The sequence below is a fragment of the Mustela putorius genome, unplaced genomic scaffold (assembly GCF_011764305.1).
Source record: "Mustela putorius furo isolate JIRA1106 unplaced genomic scaffold, ASM1176430v1.1 tig00003988_pilon_pilon_pilon, whole genome shotgun sequence".
In the NCBI taxonomy this organism is placed as follows: Eukaryota; Metazoa; Chordata; class Mammalia; order Carnivora; family Mustelidae; genus Mustela; species Mustela putorius.
In genome coordinates, this window is record NW_025422127.1 from 10,221,288 (window position 1) to 10,240,448 (window position 19,161).

At 44.8% G+C, this 19,161-nt stretch overlaps 1 protein-coding gene across 1 annotated transcript in view; it reads left to right on the forward strand.

Annotated features, from left to right (window-relative positions):
• The window catches only part of LPCAT3 (lysophosphatidylcholine acyltransferase 3), a 39,134-nt gene that overhangs the window by 13,963 nt on the left and 6,010 nt on the right, over window positions 1-19,161 (forward strand). The window contains exon 2 of the mRNA XM_004766633.3: window positions 18,702-18,809. Coding sequence (XP_004766690.1) covers window positions 18,702-18,809 — 108 coding nt within the window. The remainder of the gene's footprint in view (window positions 1-18,701; window positions 18,810-19,161) is intronic.

Here is a 19,161-nt window from a genome sequence, read left to right on the forward strand (position 1 = left end):
AATCCAGAAAGCATTGAAAATCGGGGAGAGGGGGCACCTGGGCAGGTCAGTAGGTTAAGTGTCTGCCTTCAGCTCCGGTCATGATCTCACAGTCCTGGGATTGAGTCCCTGGAGCTCTGTGCTAAGCTGGGAGTCCCTCTCCCTCTGCCCCTTCTCCCTGCTCATCCTCTCTCCCTTTGACTCTCTCCCTCACTATCTCAAATAAATAAATAAAATCTTTTTAATAAGGGGGTTAAGATACTTCAGGCCTGTGCAAGGGAAGGAAGAGAAGAAAACAGGAACAGAAAGGGCAGAAAAGGAAAAGAAGAGGCAAGAGGAGGGGCAGACCCATGGGGGGGGGGGGTGCTGTGGGAGCCCAGCCAGTCCATTGCTTCTCACTGTGCCCAGAAAGGGCCTGTTTTCCCAGGTGATAAACATCTCTGCTGGATGATTTCTGCAATCCTCTCCTCTCTCTTGGACTTAAACAGATGCCCCTGCTGTCTGAAACACACTGCTTTAGCATATGCAATACAGGCTACTTCATCCCACCCCCACCCCAGGGGCCCCCCCTTCCCTCCCTTCTCCTCGCTCTAGCTCTGGCAGCATTCCCTTGCTTCCCATAGTCTCTTGATGTACACTGCATTTCAGCCTCTGTGTGTCAGACTGTTATTGAGCAAGGAAGAGGGGTTGTAGGCAATCCATTACTCCATACACTTGCCTAGGGGTGACAGTGTACCCAAAGTCTACATTTGACAGTCTTTGTGCCCCTTCTCTTCCACATTTGCTTCCCACATACCACCCTTGCATCCTACGCCCCAGCTGGCTCTTCCTGCCTACCAGTCTCAATCCTGTCAGAGCCTTCTCAGCCTCACCCTTCCCTAGGCCTGTGTAGCCACCAACAGCCAGGAACCCCCTGCTGCCAAATGCCCCACCCCCACCCAGAACCCCCACTGGAACTTAGTTGGGGAGTATGCCTGTCATTTGGAAGACCTTGGTTGAAGCCCTGTACCCATGGGATCCTGGGAGTAGAAGGATTTTCTGACCAGTGCCTAGTTTTGTTATGGTGGTTGCTTTTTTTTTTTTTTTAAATCCCAGATCCAAATCTTGGATTTGGGACCTGAAGTTTATATAATCGTGGGGACCTTTTTTTAGGAAAAAGGATACAAAAATAGCTTATATAAGTTTCACGGATACATATGACCATGTGAACTGGTCCTTAGCTCCTGCCTCCACCACCGCCCCAACCCCCCAGGGCCTTAAAAGGGGCCTCTGCAAAGGAAGGGCCTTGAAGCAGAAGCTTTAGTAGTTTTGTGGCCATTGGGCTTCTTCCTGGGAGTATGAGGTGCAATTTACAAACCTTTATTTTTGAAACTTGCTGTAGGTTTAATTTAGTTTAATCATGAGGTGGGCAGTGGCCAGGCCAGTTAAAAGAAGCCTCGAAGTTTAAGTTCGGTATAGATAGACTTATTTAAAATATTTGCTCAAATGTCAATATTTTTAAAGTGGCCTCAAGGACATCCATGTGTGACACTTTTACAGGTATTTTCTCTTTTAATCTGTACCACAGCCTGCAGATACGGCTAGCACTTTCCCTGTTTCACAGTTGAACACATTGAGATCTAAGGGATCTGTTCACCCCTGCTGCAGAGCTGAATTTCTGAACTAGATTACTCCTGATTTCTGAGCCCAGGGATATTCTGGTTGATCAGATAATCTGGCTGGAATTTGTCACCATATGGTGTATTAATTTACAAAGAATTAAAATGTGATAAAAGTGGACTGGGTGGCTCAGTCCATTAGGCGTCTGCCTTCAGCTCAGGTCATGATCCCAGGGTCCTGGGATCAAGTCCCATATTGGGCTCCTTGTTCAGCAGGGAGCCCACTTCTCCCTCTGGCCACTCTGCCTGCCACTCCCCCTGCTTGTGCTCTCTCACTGACAAATAAATAAAATCTTTAAAAAAAAAAAAAAAGAGTTTTGGGGCACCTGGGTGGCTCAGTGGGTTAAGCCTCTGCCTTCGGCTTGGATCATGATTTCAGGGTCCTGGGATCGGGCCGCATCTGGCTCTCTGCTCAGCAGGGATCCTGCTTCCCCCTCTCTCTCTGCCTGCCTCTCTGCCTACTTGTGATCTCTCTCTGTCAAATAAATAAAATCTTTAAAAAAAAAAAAGTGAAAAAACCTTTTTAAAAAAAGTGTACTGAATACAGGTGACGGGAGTATCATTTTATCTTTGCTTGTTAAGGCATTTTGGTACCTTAAAGCACTTCAGAGTCAGTCTTGAACAGCTTTTGTCCCTGTTCCACTGCAAGGGAGAAATGCCAGTCAGCAGACTCTTTGAGCTTTAACATTCCTTCGGTCTGTAAATTTATGTAGATTAAGATTTAGGAAAAAACAGTTTTCTAAAGTAACTAACTCCGTGACCATTCGAACAAACTAGTAGTATAGAAAAATACTATAACCAGATGTTCAGACTTGCAGATCACGTGCTTGATGTCCCTGCTGCTGTCTAGTCAGACTTGAAATGCTCAGGAGGGCTCGCCATGATGGACAGCTAACTCCGGGACTAAAAAGCTAGTGACAACCTCCGTGTCTCTCACTCCCTGTGGCATGACACCAAACAACACTTGCATCGTGTCATAACTTTTCAGCTTCTGTAGTCCGTTTTACCAGTTAGCCAGCGTGTGTGTCTGTGAGCTTCAGATGGCCTTGCTTCTTACTGAGAGCACTTGACTTAAATGGAGCAATTAAAGAATTACTTTTGGTGAGACTTTGGGGCAGCTCGTTTAGGTGGTTTGGTTGGGTTAAATGACTAAAAAACTAGTATTTCTTAACCTTCATAGAAAACCCTTTTTTGTTCTTTCTCACAAGTAACAGCCATCCACTCATTTACCTTTGAAATGTCCCTCTGTTCTTTTATCCCCAGGACATTTTGATCACTTGTCCCAGTTTTCTTCAATCCTATGTCAGAGTTGTCAAAATATTTGAGATACTCAGCAGGAGGAGACTTTCAGAAAGGAACTGCTGTATTCTTACTGCACTGCATGAAGATAGGGACTGGGAGTCCCCAAGAATCGAATGAACAAAGCAAGTACAGGAGAGCACCTAGATTTAACATTAAAATGTAGTTTGGGGGTCGGGGGGCAGCAGGGTGGCTCAGTCAGTTGAGTGTCCAGCTCTTGATTTCCGCTCAGAGATTGTGGTCTCTGGATCCTAGGCTCAAACCCCACATTGGGCTCCCTGCTCGGTGGAGAATCTACAGGTCTTCCTCTCCCGCTGCCCATCCCCCTGCTCATTCTCTGTGTGTGTGTGTCTCTCTCTCAAATAAATAAATCATTGTGAAGAAAATGTAGTTTTATATAGTTGTTTTTAGATAGGAGGATAAGCAAACATGAACATGAGTGTGCCTGTGTCTGCAACCAGGTGCTTGAAAGTAGATTGTAGCTTTAAAAGCACACAGGTAGTTATTAGTGATTCACTCGCAGGTCACTGCCAAGTGCCAAGGCATGTGGCAAGAATATCAGAATGGAAGTCAGGTGATGTGGATTCTAACTTGAGCTGTTCTCTCTTAACCTTGAGCATGTTAGCTATCCGCTCTGGGCCTCTGTGTCTTATCTAATGAAGGTTTTGGACTCAGTAATTTCTAAGATTGCTTCAGATTCTAAGAATCCATATATCCTGTGAATAACCATTCAGCATATGACTCAGCCCGAGCTATACAAGATTGTCAGAGGGTGGAAGGTGTGTTGGCACCTTGCCCGTAATGTCAATAAGCTTAATCTGGTGAAGAGAAACAAAGAACCAGTTCTGAACAAATTCCAAAGGTGAGAGCTTCATTCTCACCTAAATATCTGTAATCTACAAACACTCTTCCGGATACAGAGTGATCAGTAACTCAGTGTAAATGCCTCATCAGTTACCGATACATTGACTAGACAGGGTCAGGCAGTGTCCTTCCTATTTCCATGTCTGTCTTTTCTCTACATAGTTGTTTAGCACAAGGAATTTCCACTTTTGATGGAAAAAGAATTTAGTGGCAGATCTTCAAAGTAGAAGTAATTATGATAAAATTTTCATGGGATAATACTTGATAAAATTTAACTACAAACAAAAATTACAAATAAGCCAGGTTCAAAAGCAGTCCTGTTTTATATTCTGGTCTGGGATTCTTAGAAAAATTTGACTGAAATTTGATAGGTACTTCCAATATGGCCTTTCAGTATTGCCCAAAACAAAATACCCATTATCCATGATAACCTTCCATAGTCTAGAAAAATTACAACATCCGAGTAAAATAAGGATGAAATGGGGTTTTTTTTCAGCCATCTGTAACTAGAAATTCCAAAGAGTTGACATAATCTTGTCAGTAAACAGTCCTTAAAAGCAGAGCTGAAGGCTGAAAAAGAAAGGGATAGACAAGAAATAGAGACAAAGGGGTGCTTGGGTGGCTCAGTGGGTTAAGCCTCTGCCTTCGGCTTAGGGCATGATCCTGGGGTCCTGGGATCGAGCCCCACATCGGGCTCTCTGCTCAGCGGGGACCCTGCTTCCCCCTCCCTCTCTGCCTGCCTCTCTGCCTACTGATGATCTCTGTCAAATAAAGAAAATTTTTTAAAAAAGAGAAATAGAGACAATGAGTTATCCAATGATTCTAGGAGATTAACAAAAGGACGAAGTGGAACTGAACAGTAGCCAGAAGCAGCAGCAAAGGGACAAGAGGTGGGCGGGTGGCTAGAAGGGGAAAACCAAGAGCCTGTGCTGTTTGAAGGTAGGGGAGGTCATTTGCTAGGGGCTTGCTTAAGTCATGGACCTAGAGGTGAAACCAGAGGTTAGCATCCAACTACGTCAGTTACTCGCTGATCAGCACAGACCTGTTATCTAACTGCTTTGATGTGTTTTTGCTCATTCAGACACTGAAGACAATAATATTATTTCTTACTTCAAATAGTTCTGAGGATTAAGTGGGATAATGTGTATAAAGTGCTTAACTCAGTGTGTGACGTGTAGTAAGAATTCAGTAAATGTTCCTTGATACTAACCGGTGTCAGTGACAATAATAAAGGAAGAAGGAAAGAATAAGAAAGCTAGCAAGAAAGACTGGAAGGGAAGTTCTGCGGAAAGACTGAGATGGGTAGAATTCCAAGGGGAGGAGGAGATATTTAAAGAGGAGGGAGAGACATCTTCCTCTGAATCTGGAGAAAAGGACGTAAAAGCATAGATTTATTTTTTTTCTTTTTTAAGATTTTATTTATTTATTTGAGAGAGAGGGAGAGAGCATGAGAGGGGGAGGGTCAGAGGGAGAAGCAGACCCCCACCCCGCCCTGCTGAGCAGGGAGCCCAATGAAGGACTTGATCTTGGGACTCCAGGATCATGACCTGAGCTGAAGGCAGTCCCCATTCAACCAACTGAGCCACCCAGGTGCCCTAAAAGCATAGATTTCAAGTGGAGCTTCTTAAGTTTTCTCCCAGGGCACTTGGGTGGCTCAGTCGGCTAAGCTGCTGCCTTTGGCTTGGGTCATGATCCCAGGGTCCTGGGATGGAGTCCCACTTCAGGCTCTCTGCTCAGCAGGGAGCCTGCTTCTCTCTCCACCTCTGCGTGCCTCTCTGCCTGCTTGTGCGCGTGCTCTTTCGCTCTCTCTCTCTCTGACAAATAAATAAATAAATAAAATCTTTAAGTTTTCTCCCATGTAGGCCTGGTGGAAAACGCAGGAAATGTGCTCTTGGGCTCCAGCATCCTTAGCAAACAGTGGCTATTCAGACAAACACCGTTGAGGTCGCATGTTGTGTCTTTAAGATACAGGCCAGCTGCAAGTTCTGTTGTGTATGATTTATTTGTTTTCATATAATGAAGTTACTTACCAGTTAAATTGCTTGGAATCATTTCTGAGAAACTTCTCGTAGGGCAGACGTGCCATCCACCAGTGCCCCAGCTGGAGCAGATCCTGTTCAGACAAGGATAGGCGTGAACTGGCAGTGTTGTTTTCAGTCAGAAGTCTGAGCACTCCCCTGTATTCCTATAGAATTTCGAACTTCTGGAGAAGGAGAAATGTTCCACAGCTGTGGACTTGCCCCCTGCGGTTTTCACTAACCTTCCGAAGGAGAAGAGACTCACCTCTGGGCGATCGATGCCCCTGGAATGGGTTGTGTTTCCTGTCCACCCACCCACCCCCGGTCACATTGTTCTTCCCAAGAATGGCCCCGTCACTGCTTTCACTGAGGAGATTAAGGATCTTTTTTAAGATTTTATTTTTTCATTTGACAGACAGAGATCACAAGTAGGCAGAGAGGCAGGCAGAGAGAGAGAGGAAGCGGGCTCTCTGCCGAGCAGAGAGCCCGATGCGGGGCTCAATAGCAGGACCCTGAGACCACAACCCAAGCCAAAGGCAGAGGCTTAACCCACTGAGCCACCCAGGTGCCCCGGAGATTAAGGTTCTTTTCATGAACTTCAGCCTCTGCCTTCCATGTTTCTTTGCCGGCCTCTTCTCCTGGCCTTCCAGCCTCAGGGAAAGAGCCAGGGTTCTTTCCTCCTTTCTGAGGTAAATCATTGCTCCTGTGGCATATGCAGTCTCTTTTCCACTCTACTGCTTTCTTCCAGCAAACACATGTGGACAGAATGCCTCTGTTTGAGGAATGGTTCCCTTCATTCAGCGGCCATGCTCTCTGGCCAGTTGTCTGTTGCCAAACTTCTCATACCGATAGCCTTCATATCCGGCCTGTATTTCCCCTTTATCCACTCACTGCCTTTTTAACCCACTGAGCCACCCAGGCACTCTGCTCACTGCCTTTTTAACTGGCCACCTTCTCCTGGTCTCCACATCCATCAAGCTGCTGCCATTGCCGAGTTCCTAATGACGTCACTGTGACTTCAGTGACCTTATCCTCTTCCTCACCCTCGCTGGGCTCTGTAAGGTCTGATGTGATTAAATTCCTTTCCTGCTAAAATACTTTTTCCTTTCTCACGTTTCCACCAACCTGATTTATCTCCTTATTTTCCTGTTTTATCTCCATTTCTTTTGCTTCCACTGCCTTGAATTATAGGCATTTTCCAAGACTCGCCCCTGGCCCACCTGTGTTTCATGGCCTGTCCCGGGGAGAGCTTATCTTTTTCCGGGGCTCCAGCTCTCACCAGCAGCAGCACCACCAGAGCCAGCTTCCCCCTCCAGTCTTTGTGTCTCTGTCAGTAGTACTGCCTTCTTTTTTACTTCCCAGAAGGGAAACCTCAAGGCCAGGTGTCTTCATGTTGGGATATGTGTACTCTAGGGATACACAAAGACTTTCCACGGGGTACGTGAGCATGGATAAGGAATCAGTTTCTAGATTTGCGGCTTCCATATGTGCTCTTGTCTAAAACAGATGAGCTCGAGACTCCTCCAAAGACGCTCCTTTCCCAATTACCTTAAAGTCACCCTTTAGGCCTTAGACAAGGAGAAAAAAGGCATAGTAAGTTGCCCCACAGTATAAAAATCTCACAGGATGCCACAAAAGTAAAGCAAAGAGGAGCAGCCCCTTATTTTTTTTAATTATTCTTTTTTTTAAGATTTTTATTTATTTGAAAGGGAGCACAAGCGGGCAGAGCAGCAGAGGGAGAAGGAGAAGCAGGCTCCCTGCCTGAGCAGAGAATAGGAAGCAGGGCTCTCAATCCGAGGACCACAAGATCATGACTTGAGCCAAAGGCAGATACCTACCCGACCGGACCACCCAGGCGCCCCTTAGTTATTTTTATTAAGTATAATTAACATACAGCATGAGCAGCCCTTGTCTTATCTAGGTGACAAATTCGCAGCAACTGTATCTACCCATCTTAAAACTAGAATTCAGAATAAGATGGTCATTCTGAGGGGAACATATGAACATGTTTATCGGAACTTAAAAATGAGCTTAGACCTCTTTCGACAGGAAGTCTGATTGAGCCGATTAGCCTGCCATTGGCCAGACATTTTCCATGTGTACGAACAGCGCAGCTTCAACGGACTTAGGGGAAAAAAACAAAACAAAACATCATTTGCTCTTGTTTAAGCTTATCAATGACAGATGGTGACTTAAAAATATGACAGGGGATAGAGAGTTGTTCCAATTTTAGGAGCCGTTCCAGCAAAACTCTGGAAGACTGTCACAGTGGTTCACTCATCTTCCAATTTGTCCTTTTCCATTGTCTCCCACATCCAGTCAATCCTATGGATTTTTTTTTTTCCTCTTGTATCAGTTTCAGACTCTGCCCAGTTTCCCAAACCTTCCTATCTGCTCTGTTAGGTTGTATTACCCCTCTGCTAGCGGGCCCCTCTTGAAGTGACTCGTCCAGGCTCTTTCCTACCTCCACGTGTCCACATTACTGTCTTCCTTAACTAATTCGTCCTGACTGCTCTGGTCTTTATTGCTCTCTCTCCTTTCTAACTTCTCTAGCATTGGCTGTTTTGTGTAGCAAATAGTGAACATCAGTGTTTGGTACCCCTTTTCTCTCTCCCTCTCTAAAAAGCTCCTTAAGAGTTAAAAAACCTCTTCTAATTCTGCCACAGCCCCCTTTTGGCCTAATGCAGTGCTGACCACATAATGGCTGCTTAATCAATATTTTATTGACAGCCTAGAGAATAGAATATTCCCTCATTCATCCTTTCGTTCTCTCACCCATTCAACAAATATTTTTGAGACCTTTATTGTACCCGGATTTGTGCTAAGCCCTGGCGTAGTGGCGGGAGGGGTGAATAGACAAAAATTCCTATTTCCAAAGACTGGTAAATAAATAAAACATGTGTGTAAAAAAGCAGTTAATAAGTGCAAAGGGGAAAAAGGAAGAGTGAAGCAGAGAACAGGAAGTATGTGTTGGTGGCGGGTGAAGGTTGGGGGGAAGCATGTGCAGTTTTAGATAGGAAGGTCAGGGAAGGCCTCACTGATAAGGTGACATTTTAGTAAAGACCTGAACAGCTTGAGCTTATCTGTGCAAAGGGCATTTCAGGCAAGGAACCTGTTAAGGTGGCGGCTCTGGGTTGAACCTGCCCGACTACCCATAAGGGAGAGCTTTGGCTGGGGCAGAGTGGTGGAGATGAGTCAGAGAAAGCTCGGTCTGGGAAGGGCAAACAGATCCCATAGGTTCTGGTTGGATTTTGGCTTTTCCTCAGCGAGGTTGGAGGCCTTCTGAGGGTTTCGAGCAGAGGAATGAGCTGATCTAACTTAGAATAGAAGCCTTGCGGGTGCTGTGTTATGGTAGAAGCGAGAGGTGAGTCAGGCAGCGAGCTATATGGTAACACAGGCCAGAGGTGGTGTTGGCTTGGACCAGGGGTCAAGGTGGCCAGATTCTGGGTTTACTCTCAAGGTAGACAGACAGGATTTATGGACTGATTGGGTTGAGGCCAGAAGGGGGGCAGGTCAAGAATGGAGGCAAGTGGGGTGCCTGGGTGTCTCAGTGGGTTAAGCCGCTGCCTTCGGCTCGGGTCATGATCTCAGGGTCCTGGGATCGAGTCCTGTATCGGGCTCTCTGCTCTGCAGGGAGCCTGCTTCCTCCTCTCCCTCTCTCTGCCTGCCTGTCTGCCTGCTTGTGATCTCTGTCTATCAAATAAATAAATAAAATCTTTAAAAAAAAAAAAAAAAAAAAGAATGGAGGCAAGGTTGCACGGTTTCAGTCCTAAGGGAATGAAGGCTAAGTTGCCGTTTGCTGAAATGGGGCCGGCCAAGGGGAGGAGCAGCTTCAAGTGAGGAAGGTAAGGCAGCAGTGTTTGTTGGATTTGAGGTATCTCTTTAGGCATGTGCCTTCTCGAAGTGTTGAGTAGTCCATACCAGTGTGGGGTCCTGAGGAGAGGTCTGGGCTGAAGATGAAAATTTGGGAGACATCGGCAAACGGGTGCGACTGGACAAGATCGCTGAGCCCCTCACCACTAAAGCAGGTGTGGGGCAGTCTCGTGTTTACTGAGCACCTGATATATACCAGGCTTAATATACAAGCCCTAAGCTAGATACTCCTTGTGCTGAGGAGCAAAAAGTTTAACAGAAACTGAGGACTACGAGGTTAACGATCAACCAGCCCGAGATGACAGCTAGTAAGTAGCAGAATGGGGATTCAAACCGAGATCTGTCTTCACTCCAAAGTCCGCCTTCTTCCAACCATCCAGCGCCTTTATTCAGCATTGCATTTTGGAAAGAGTGCTCTTTAACAAGCCAAAGTCAGTATCCTTATAAAGTAAATATGCTATGAATCTTCTTCTGAAATGCAGATGGAAAGGAAATCCCTTAGTCATTTGGTTGTCACAGGAATGAAGATTAGATTCAGAAGCTCTGATACCCATTTGCCCCAGAATTTCTCAGAAAAGGCTTGCTTTTCTTCCCACTAACTTTTTTTTAAAATATTTTATTTATTTATTTGACAGAGAGAGACACAGCGAGAGAGGGAACAGAAGTAGGGGGAGTGGGAGAGGGAGAAGCAGGCTTCCCGCTGAGCAGGGAGTCTGACGCGGGGCTCAATCACAGGATCCCTGGAACATGACCTGAGCCGAAGGCAGGTCAACTGAGCCACCCAGGTGCCCCTTTAAAAAAAAAAAAAGAGAGAGAAATTTGAGCTAAGGAGTGTGGTAAGGGTCTGGGGAGACAAGGGGTGGTAAAGTCCATTAGCAGGAAGGTGAAAGAAGGTGTTTGGAAAACAGTTTGCCCCATTTACCTCCCTCTCACTCTCTGCGAATGTGTATTTGTATAAGTCTTTGACCACCTACAATAGTTAGTTAGCACTATGCTAGCTACCTTATATGCATTGTCTTCTTTAGTCCTTAGACAAACTCATTAAGGCTGGTACTATCCCCAATTTTACAGATGAGGAAACTGATGCTTGAGTCCATTACTGTTGATCAATCAAACAAACAATCAAGTATATAGGTTAGTGTGCTATGGGAAATTCAAAGACATAGGCCTTGAGGAAAAGAGATTGAACAGGTAAAAAGTGTAATATAAAACAAAAATGTAAGGAGTGGCATATTCTAATATATAATGATTTGCCAAACGAGTCTTGGTCCTACTAAGTGCCATGTATATAAGGTATGAATCCATAATACAGGGGGTCATGGGTTCATTGTGGTCTGAGGGTAGCCATACAGAAGGAAGCACTTGAGCTGTCTTTCTGAGAATGGGTAGGACCTCACTTGGTAGAGGAGTGGTTGGAGAAGGTGTTCCACATAAAGGGATTGGTGTGACCTAAGGTCTAGAGACAAAAGACGTAAGACATGTTGGGGCAAAAACTAGCAGATCGGTTTTAGCTGCGGCAGAGAAACTAGAAATGTAGTTTAGAAGATAGACCTTGAGTCTTGGGCTTAGGGACTGGTCCCCTGGTGAGTAGTCATTTGGGGGTCACTGTTTTCTGAGCAGGAGTAGAAAGAAGAGTACTCTGGTGGAGGGTGGCTGGCAGCCTCAGGCTTCGGGAGAGATCAAGTGGGAGGTCACAGCCGGCACTCAAGTGCAGCAGGAGTTCAAAGGCGAGTGCTTGAAGGCCTTCTGTACTATGCTTGAACATAGTACAGAAAGCAAAGGAGGGGTGGACGTTAGCGAGAACCATTGGAAAAGAGTGATGTCCAGAGACCCAAGGACAGGAAGGAGACAAGACACCTTCAGGCTTTTGCATGTGGTTGTGTAACCTGGGGAATGGTAGCCCCATAAATTAAAAAAAGCAGCCAAGAGAAGGCTGAGTAGGCGGGAAGTCATGTTTTCCTAAAGACCGTGTTTTAGATGGCATGAGATACCAAACTAAGAATGCCCCACCAGGAAGTAGGAAATGGGGAACTGAAACTTGAGAAGTTAGGATTAAAGCTGAAGATGTGTTTGTCTTTGGCATGAACATCCTATTAAGGCACAGGAGAGTAGTGCAGTTTCCAGAGAGGCAGTGTCACCAACAAGGTGCAGGGTCAACACCAAATCCTGGAAATCAGCCATAGTTAGGAGGAGCCAGAAAAACAGCCTTCATTGAAATAGAAAATAGTCGTCAGTACGATCTATTCAGATTATAGCCAGCCACCCTTTGCCAGTCAAAGCAAGGTGAGAAAGTGAGAGCAAACATTTAGGAACTTTTGTAGCCTGTGACTTTGTATTGGTCCACAACAGATGGGAAATTTGGTCCATAACAAATGGGAAATTTGAAAAACTGGTCTACACCACCAACTGAGGTGCAGGGATAGAGGGTAAAAGGACTGAGAGACCCACTCTTAGATATATATATACCTAAGAGAACAGAAAATACATGTTCACACGTAAAATTGGACACAAATGTCCCATTTATTCAGTAAAACCCAAGAAGTGGAAACAACCCAGATGTCCATCAGCTATTAAGAGGATAAATAAAATACGGTGTATCCATACAGAAGAATATTCATCCATAAAGAGTAATGCACTGGGAGCATAGCTTCATGTGGAGATGAGTTGGATCACTATGTTGTACACCTGAAACTGATAGAACGTTGTGTGTCAGCGTACTCAAATTAAAAAAAAATTAATGAAGAATTAATATGTGCAGCAACATAAATGAACCTTGAAAACATTATACTAAGTGAAAATGGCCAGACATAAAAGTCTACATATTATATGACTCCATCTGTATTCAATCCCCAGAGTAGACAGTCCGTATAGACAGAAAGTAACTCCAGTGCCTCCCAGAGTCTGGGGACTGGAACAGGTAAAGTTATATCCATCACCAGGAGCTTGACAACTTCTCTATATATAAAGACTTGGCTGCTGGAAATTAGTGGTGATATTGAGAAATAGGATTTTTTTGATATCGTATTCTAACAACAGAGGTCAATATTTGGGAGATCTGCCTAACTCAGTGAACCAGTATTTTCCAAATGACCAGTCCATGGTGTTAAAAAAAATCACGCCTGGGTAAAAGATTCATTAAAAGCACATGAAAGGAGGCGCCTGGGTGGCTCAGTGGGTTAAGCCTCTGCCTTCAGCTCAGGTCGTGGTCTCAGGGTTTTGGGATTGAGCCCTGCATCCGGCTCTCTGCTCAGCAGGGAGCCTGTTTCCCCCTCCCTCTCTGCCTGCCTCTCTGCCTACTTGTGATCTCTGTCTGTCAAATAAATAAATAAAATCTTTAAAAAAGCACATGAGGGGCCAATGGATTTTAATGTAACAGCATGGAAAGTTAACCAGTTTGCTTGCAGGTTAACCTTTAATAAACTACTTGTCCAGTTTTGGTATGGCATCGAAGAATCATATTCAAAATAATGTGAAAAGGCTATTAAGATTTTCTTTCCAACTGTATATCTGTGTAAAGCCAGATTTTCTTCATATGTTTTAACCAAAACAACATATTAACAGACTAAATGCCGAAGCAGATTTGAGAACCCAGCTATCTTTTACTGAGCCAGACAAAGGCTAGAAATTTGTAAAAATGTAAAAGAGTGCCATGCTTCTCATTAAATGGTTTTATTGGTTTGTTTTGGAAAATAGAGTTGTTTTCATTAGACGTATGTTACTTACAATGTCTTCCATTTACTGTTTTTGAATGAATTAGTAATTAAATACTTCACATTTTTCTTTGTTTTGTTTTCTCACACAGGAGATATTAATAGATAGCATCCACACTGACGATGTCATTTGAAGTCCTCGGTTAGTTTTGAGAGCCTTAAGTGGTCCCGAGACCAAAATGTTTGAACACCCCTGCGGTGCGCTGTGGATGTCATGTCAGCCCTCCGCATGGTATTTGAGGTGGTTGTCTCTTTTGACAAAACTTGGTGTTAGTGTCGGGCTAAGCCAACACACAGCAGTTCTGTCTAATCCTTTCTTCTCCCCCACACTTGCCAAAAATGCTGTATTTTCTTTTCACCGGGGTCATATGAACTACTGACTGATCAAACAGGATCATATCCTATTCCTCCAGATCCCAGAAATAGCTATATAGGTTGAAAGGTCAAAGAAATGTATCAGACTGGAATGTAAACAGCTCATTTCTCTTTCTTCAAATGAAACTTTGGAACCTGTAGGATTCATGAGTATTTCACAGCTAGTATACAGAGAATCAGGAGTGCCATGAGCCATCTAGGTCGTGACAGATCCCAGTTTCTGACTCAGCTGGCACTTGGACCCCAGTAAACATCCAGTGACTAGCTGGAGAATGCTGCTGGGATACTCCAAGACTCCTTGAGCCTCTGACGAGGACCCAGTTCAGTGTGCCTTGAGGTTCACAGTATTTTGGATGCCCTAGTTTTTGCCGTTGGAACATTCCCATTCTAGTTAGGGATCCTTGGGTTTAGCATGTTTGTTAGATCGGCATTCTGCATCTTCTGATAAGTTTCTGAAGCCCCCTCTTTAAAACAATAATCAAAGAAGAAACGGATACAGAATAGCCAAGCAAGTTCTTGTATGTTTCATAAACAGGGCACCTGTTATTAGTGGGTGTTGAATAAACATTTCTCAAAGGAATGAATGAGCCAGTGATCCACAGGATATCTAGAAAATTCACTAGTTGCATGAAGCTATAAATTTGTCTATAAAACAGGACATCTGGGGGCACCTGGGTGGCTCAGTGGGTTAAAGCCTCTGCCTTCGGCTCAGGTCATGATCCCAGGGTTCTGGGATTGAGCCCCACATCGGGCTCTCTGCTCAGCAGGGAGCCTGCTTCTTCCTCTCTCTCTGCCTGCCTCTCTGCCTACTTGTGATCTCTGTCTGTCAAATAAATAAATTTTAAAATAAATAAAATAAAATAAAACAGGACATCTGGGGGCGCCTGGGTGGCTCCGTGTATTAAGCCTTGTCTTCAGCTCAGGTCATGATCTCAGGGTCCTGGGATTGAGCCCCTCATCGGGCTCTCTGCTCAGCAGGGAGCCTGCTTCCCCCGCCCCCACCTCTCTTGTGATCTCTCTCTCTCTCAAATAAATAAATAAAATCTTTAAAAAAGAAAAAGAAAAAAAAACAGGGCACCTGGGTGACTCCGTTGGTTAAGTGTCTGCCTTCAACTCAGGTCATGATCACAAGGTCCTGGGATCGAGTCCTGTGTTGGGCTCCCTGCTAGTGTGAAGTCTGCTTCTCCCTCTGCCTTCTGCCCCGACCCTGCTTGTGCTCTCTCTTGCTCTCTCTGACAAATAAATAATCTTTAAAAAAAAAAAAAAAAAAAAAAAAAAACTTTATAAAACAAACCTCTGTTTGTTTAAAAAAGACCATAACCCCTAGTCAACAGGCTTAGAATTTTATTCTCAGAACCTAATACAGACTGCTGCTCTGCCTTAGGATTTTTTATAAAGCAGTCTTTCTTTCTTTTTTTTTTTTTTAAAGATTTTATTTATTTGACAGATACAGACCGCAAGTAGGCAGAGGCAGGTAGAGAGAGAGAGAGAGGAGGAAGCAGACTCTCCCCGCCGAGCAGAAGAGCCCGATGTGGGTCTCAATCCCAGGATTCTGGGATCATGACCTGAGACGAAGGCAGAGGCCCCAACCCTCTGAGCCACCCAGGCGTTCTAAAGCAGTCTTTCTTAACCTTGGCTGCACATCACCTTCCCTCAGACCTACCAAATCAGACTCGAGGGCAGGGAATGAGTGAGGAGGTGCTTTCATTGGCTCTTTTTTTTTTTTTTTTTTTTTTAAGATTTTATTTGACAGTGAGAGAGGGAACACAAGCAGGGGGAGTGGGAAAGGGAGAAGCAGGCTTCCCGCTGAGCAGGGAGCTGGATCTAAGGCTCAATCCCAGGACCCTGGGATCACAACCTGAGCCGAAGGCAGATGCTTAACGACTGAGCCATCCAGGCGCCCTTTCTTTGGCTTTTAAAGATTCTTCTGGGGACTACAGCCGTTATATTAAGCACTGGCTCCCACAGAAAAGCCTTAAGACTCAGAAACAGCTTGTAGGATAACACTCTCCTCAAAACAGCACATCCCTGCCGGGCAGCCAGGCTCCAGAGCCCGCTGAGCTGAGCGGCAGCCAAGACCAAGGTTTGGTGTTTACACACTCAAAATCAGCTCTGGGTTGTCCCAGCAACTCACCCCGCACAGTTCCTTCTTCCTCTCTGCGGCTTCACCCCGGGCTTTGCTGTTCTCCGTGATGATCTGTGTTTTTGGTAACCTGGCCTCCTGCCTTCTCATTTTCCTGCCAACCGCTCCATCTTCTGTGTTTACTAGCATGCACTAACCCTTCAGTTACCTTTGTGGAACCCAGCAGCCCCCATCCACCTCCCGCATATACCTGAAAACTAGAGAAAAGGGCCTTGAGGGGCCAGGACAAATGTCACCAGGCCTGTGCCCTGCATCTGTAAGGAAAGCACACAAGACTCTTGCTCTTAAATCTTTTTTTTAACACCTTTAAAACATAGTTATGGTTTCTAAGGGACGCTTTGGTAAATTAGACATAGGGAAAGGAACTGTCCTTGGCAGGCACACAGAAAAAGCTCAGGAAGTGACTCCTGATCCCTGAATAGCGAGTAAAGGGGCATAAAAGCTCTAAGAAATGGATACAAGAACTCAGAATGCGGACCGTGGAGCGCCCACAAGAGTGAGAGCAAGCAGGTTTACATACCTCGGTAGGTCATGACTGTACTCTAGAGTAATTATGGCCCAGATCCCCAAGAAAATATTAAATTATATTCACACTTCAGGAAGCAGAGTAGTGTGTGTTGTGTTTTTTATTTTTTTGTTTGTTTTGTTTTGTTTTTAATTTCAAACATTCGAAATGGCTTTAGGGCTTCCAGTTGATCAAAGGTCCTCGTGCCTAAAGGTAAACTCTTGGCTGTGTAGAACTTACTCATCAGTACTCTAGATATTTAAGATCTACCCTATTTTTTTTAATAAGATTTTATTTATTTGTCAGAGAGAGAACATGGTCAGGGGGAGTGGCAGGTAGAGGAAGAAGCAGACTCCCCACTGAGCAGAGAGCCTGATGTGGGACTTGATCCCAAGACCCTAAGATCATGACCTGAGCTGAAGGCAGATGCTTAACCAACTGAGCCACCCAGGCATCCTGAGATCTACCCTGTTTATTGCTTCTATTCATTTATACCCCTGTGGGCGCCTGGGTGGCTCAGTCAGTCAAGCATCTGCCTTCGGCTCAGGTCATGCATGATCCCAGGGTCCTGGGACAGAGGCCACTGTCGTCAGGCTCCCTGCTCAGTGAGGAATTTGCTTCTCCCTCTACCCCTGCCCCCTTGGCTGCATGCTCTCTCTCCGTCAAATAAAATCTTTAAAATAAAATAAGAAGCAAAAGATTTAAGGCTATCAGACCCTATTCTATATACTTTCTAGTACCTGGCTCTGGTTCCTGCCAAATTTCTGCCCATGTGATATATAATGAGACTCAATCCTATTTCTTTGCTCATTCGTCTGACTGTGAAGGGATCATAGATGCCTCCCTCTCCCTTGAGCTAGTAATCCTATATCGCTTCATCTCAGCTAGCGAGAAAGTAAACTGTTCCATGCCACCTCCTCCCTCATCAAATGTTCTATAAGCAGAATACTGGACATACAGTAGGCATTTAACAAACCTGTGTTGAATGAATGAGCCGGTGATACACAGGATATCTGTAAAATTAACTACTTGCACAAAGCTGTAAATTTGATAAAGAGCCTAGCCCACAGTGAGAACAGCAGTCCAAGAACATGGGCAGATCTTGGCACCAAGGAGATCAGATAGTTGATACACTGTTACGTGAGGGGGGGAAAAAACATAAAATAACAAACAGGATACATAAGTACCCAGGCCGCGAGAAAACAGACTATAAGAACATAGGCCAATATGTAACACAATTATCTATCTTCTTATTCACCTGGTAAATAATTGAGCATTTTCTCTGGGTATAACACTTTCCTGAGCATTATGGAGGTCACCAAGCTCCCCACCATATTGCCCATGAAAAATTAAGTGCAGTCTATAATTTGACATCAAGAATTGCAGCAACTGTAATCCATGAACACTATTTACACAGTGTTGGGATAGGTGAGGTGTCCTTCCAGAAAGAAGCAAGGATTCTAGTTCTTTGCACACACACACTACTGCCATAGGGGTGTTGCCGAGCACGGGAGCCAGACTTCTTGCTAGAACACTGACTAGGAACATGTAGCAAAACCTCAGAACAGGCTCATTGTAGTTGAGGAATACCAAATGTTATTGACCCTTTTTAATCCAGCAAGCTATCTTTTGCTCGCTTTCAGCCCAGCCCGAGATAGCCCTTGTAGTTCAGTCATGGCCCTGGGATCTTGCTGGGACCACAGCTGTAGATAACATTTTTCCAGGATATTCACACGGAGTCATAACACAGTTGATGTCCAGACCTCAGTAGGTGAGGAGTACGCAAATGTATACGTAGGCAGGAATCCGACTTTGCAGCCTGGCATGAATTTACTTTTGTCCTCTTAGTAAGCTGATCTTATTCTGCTAACAGATGAGGTAATGAAATAAGATAGATCATAAAGGTGTAAAATAGTATCCCTGGGCATCATTGGGTACTCAAAATAATTCCTTGAATCATTTAGAACAACACAAGAGAAAATTCCTAACAATATTTAATTGGCTATAAGGAACACCTAGTCTGGGGACCCAGTTTTGTACCGACTCCATGTAAAACTCCTATCTTCAGTTTTAAAGTTGTATTTGCAAAAAGACTTCTGATTCTTGGGGATGCCGTTACCGTCTCTGCCGATGTCCACAGAATGTATGGGTTTTCCACTCCGGGGAATGTATGGGTTTTCCACTCTGGGCTGCATTTCATGCCCGCTAAACTTCTAAGACAAAACCAGGAGGGCATCAGGAATGGTTCACCCTCTCACTGATTTTTTTCCCCTCTAGGTTACCCCTTGGCTGTGTTTTATCGGCGTTACCTTTTCTTCAAGGACACCTACCTCATCCATCTCTTCCACACCTTCACAGGCCTCTCAATTGCTTATTTTAACTTTGGTGAGTAAACTCAGCAGTGGCATCGCGATTGGCCAGAACCCAGGAAGGAGCAGACTTGAACAGAATTTCTCCAGAGAATCTGATGGATAGGGAAGTTATAATGGTGTGCTTGCTGAAAGAGGGTTCGTGTGTGCAGGAACAGCTTAATTCGCCTCTTCCGGACATTCCTCTCCCAGATGATATTTTGAGAATGGCTACCTCGGCTGGACCCCATCATTTTCTCGCCGGCACTGTCCGCTCATCAGCAGCACCCCTTTAGCTCAAACATTCAGAAACTCAGTAACTCCCTGCCAGTCCCTTCTATTGATACAATTCATTTCCTTCCCTTCCTTCAAAATATGAGTCTCTTTTT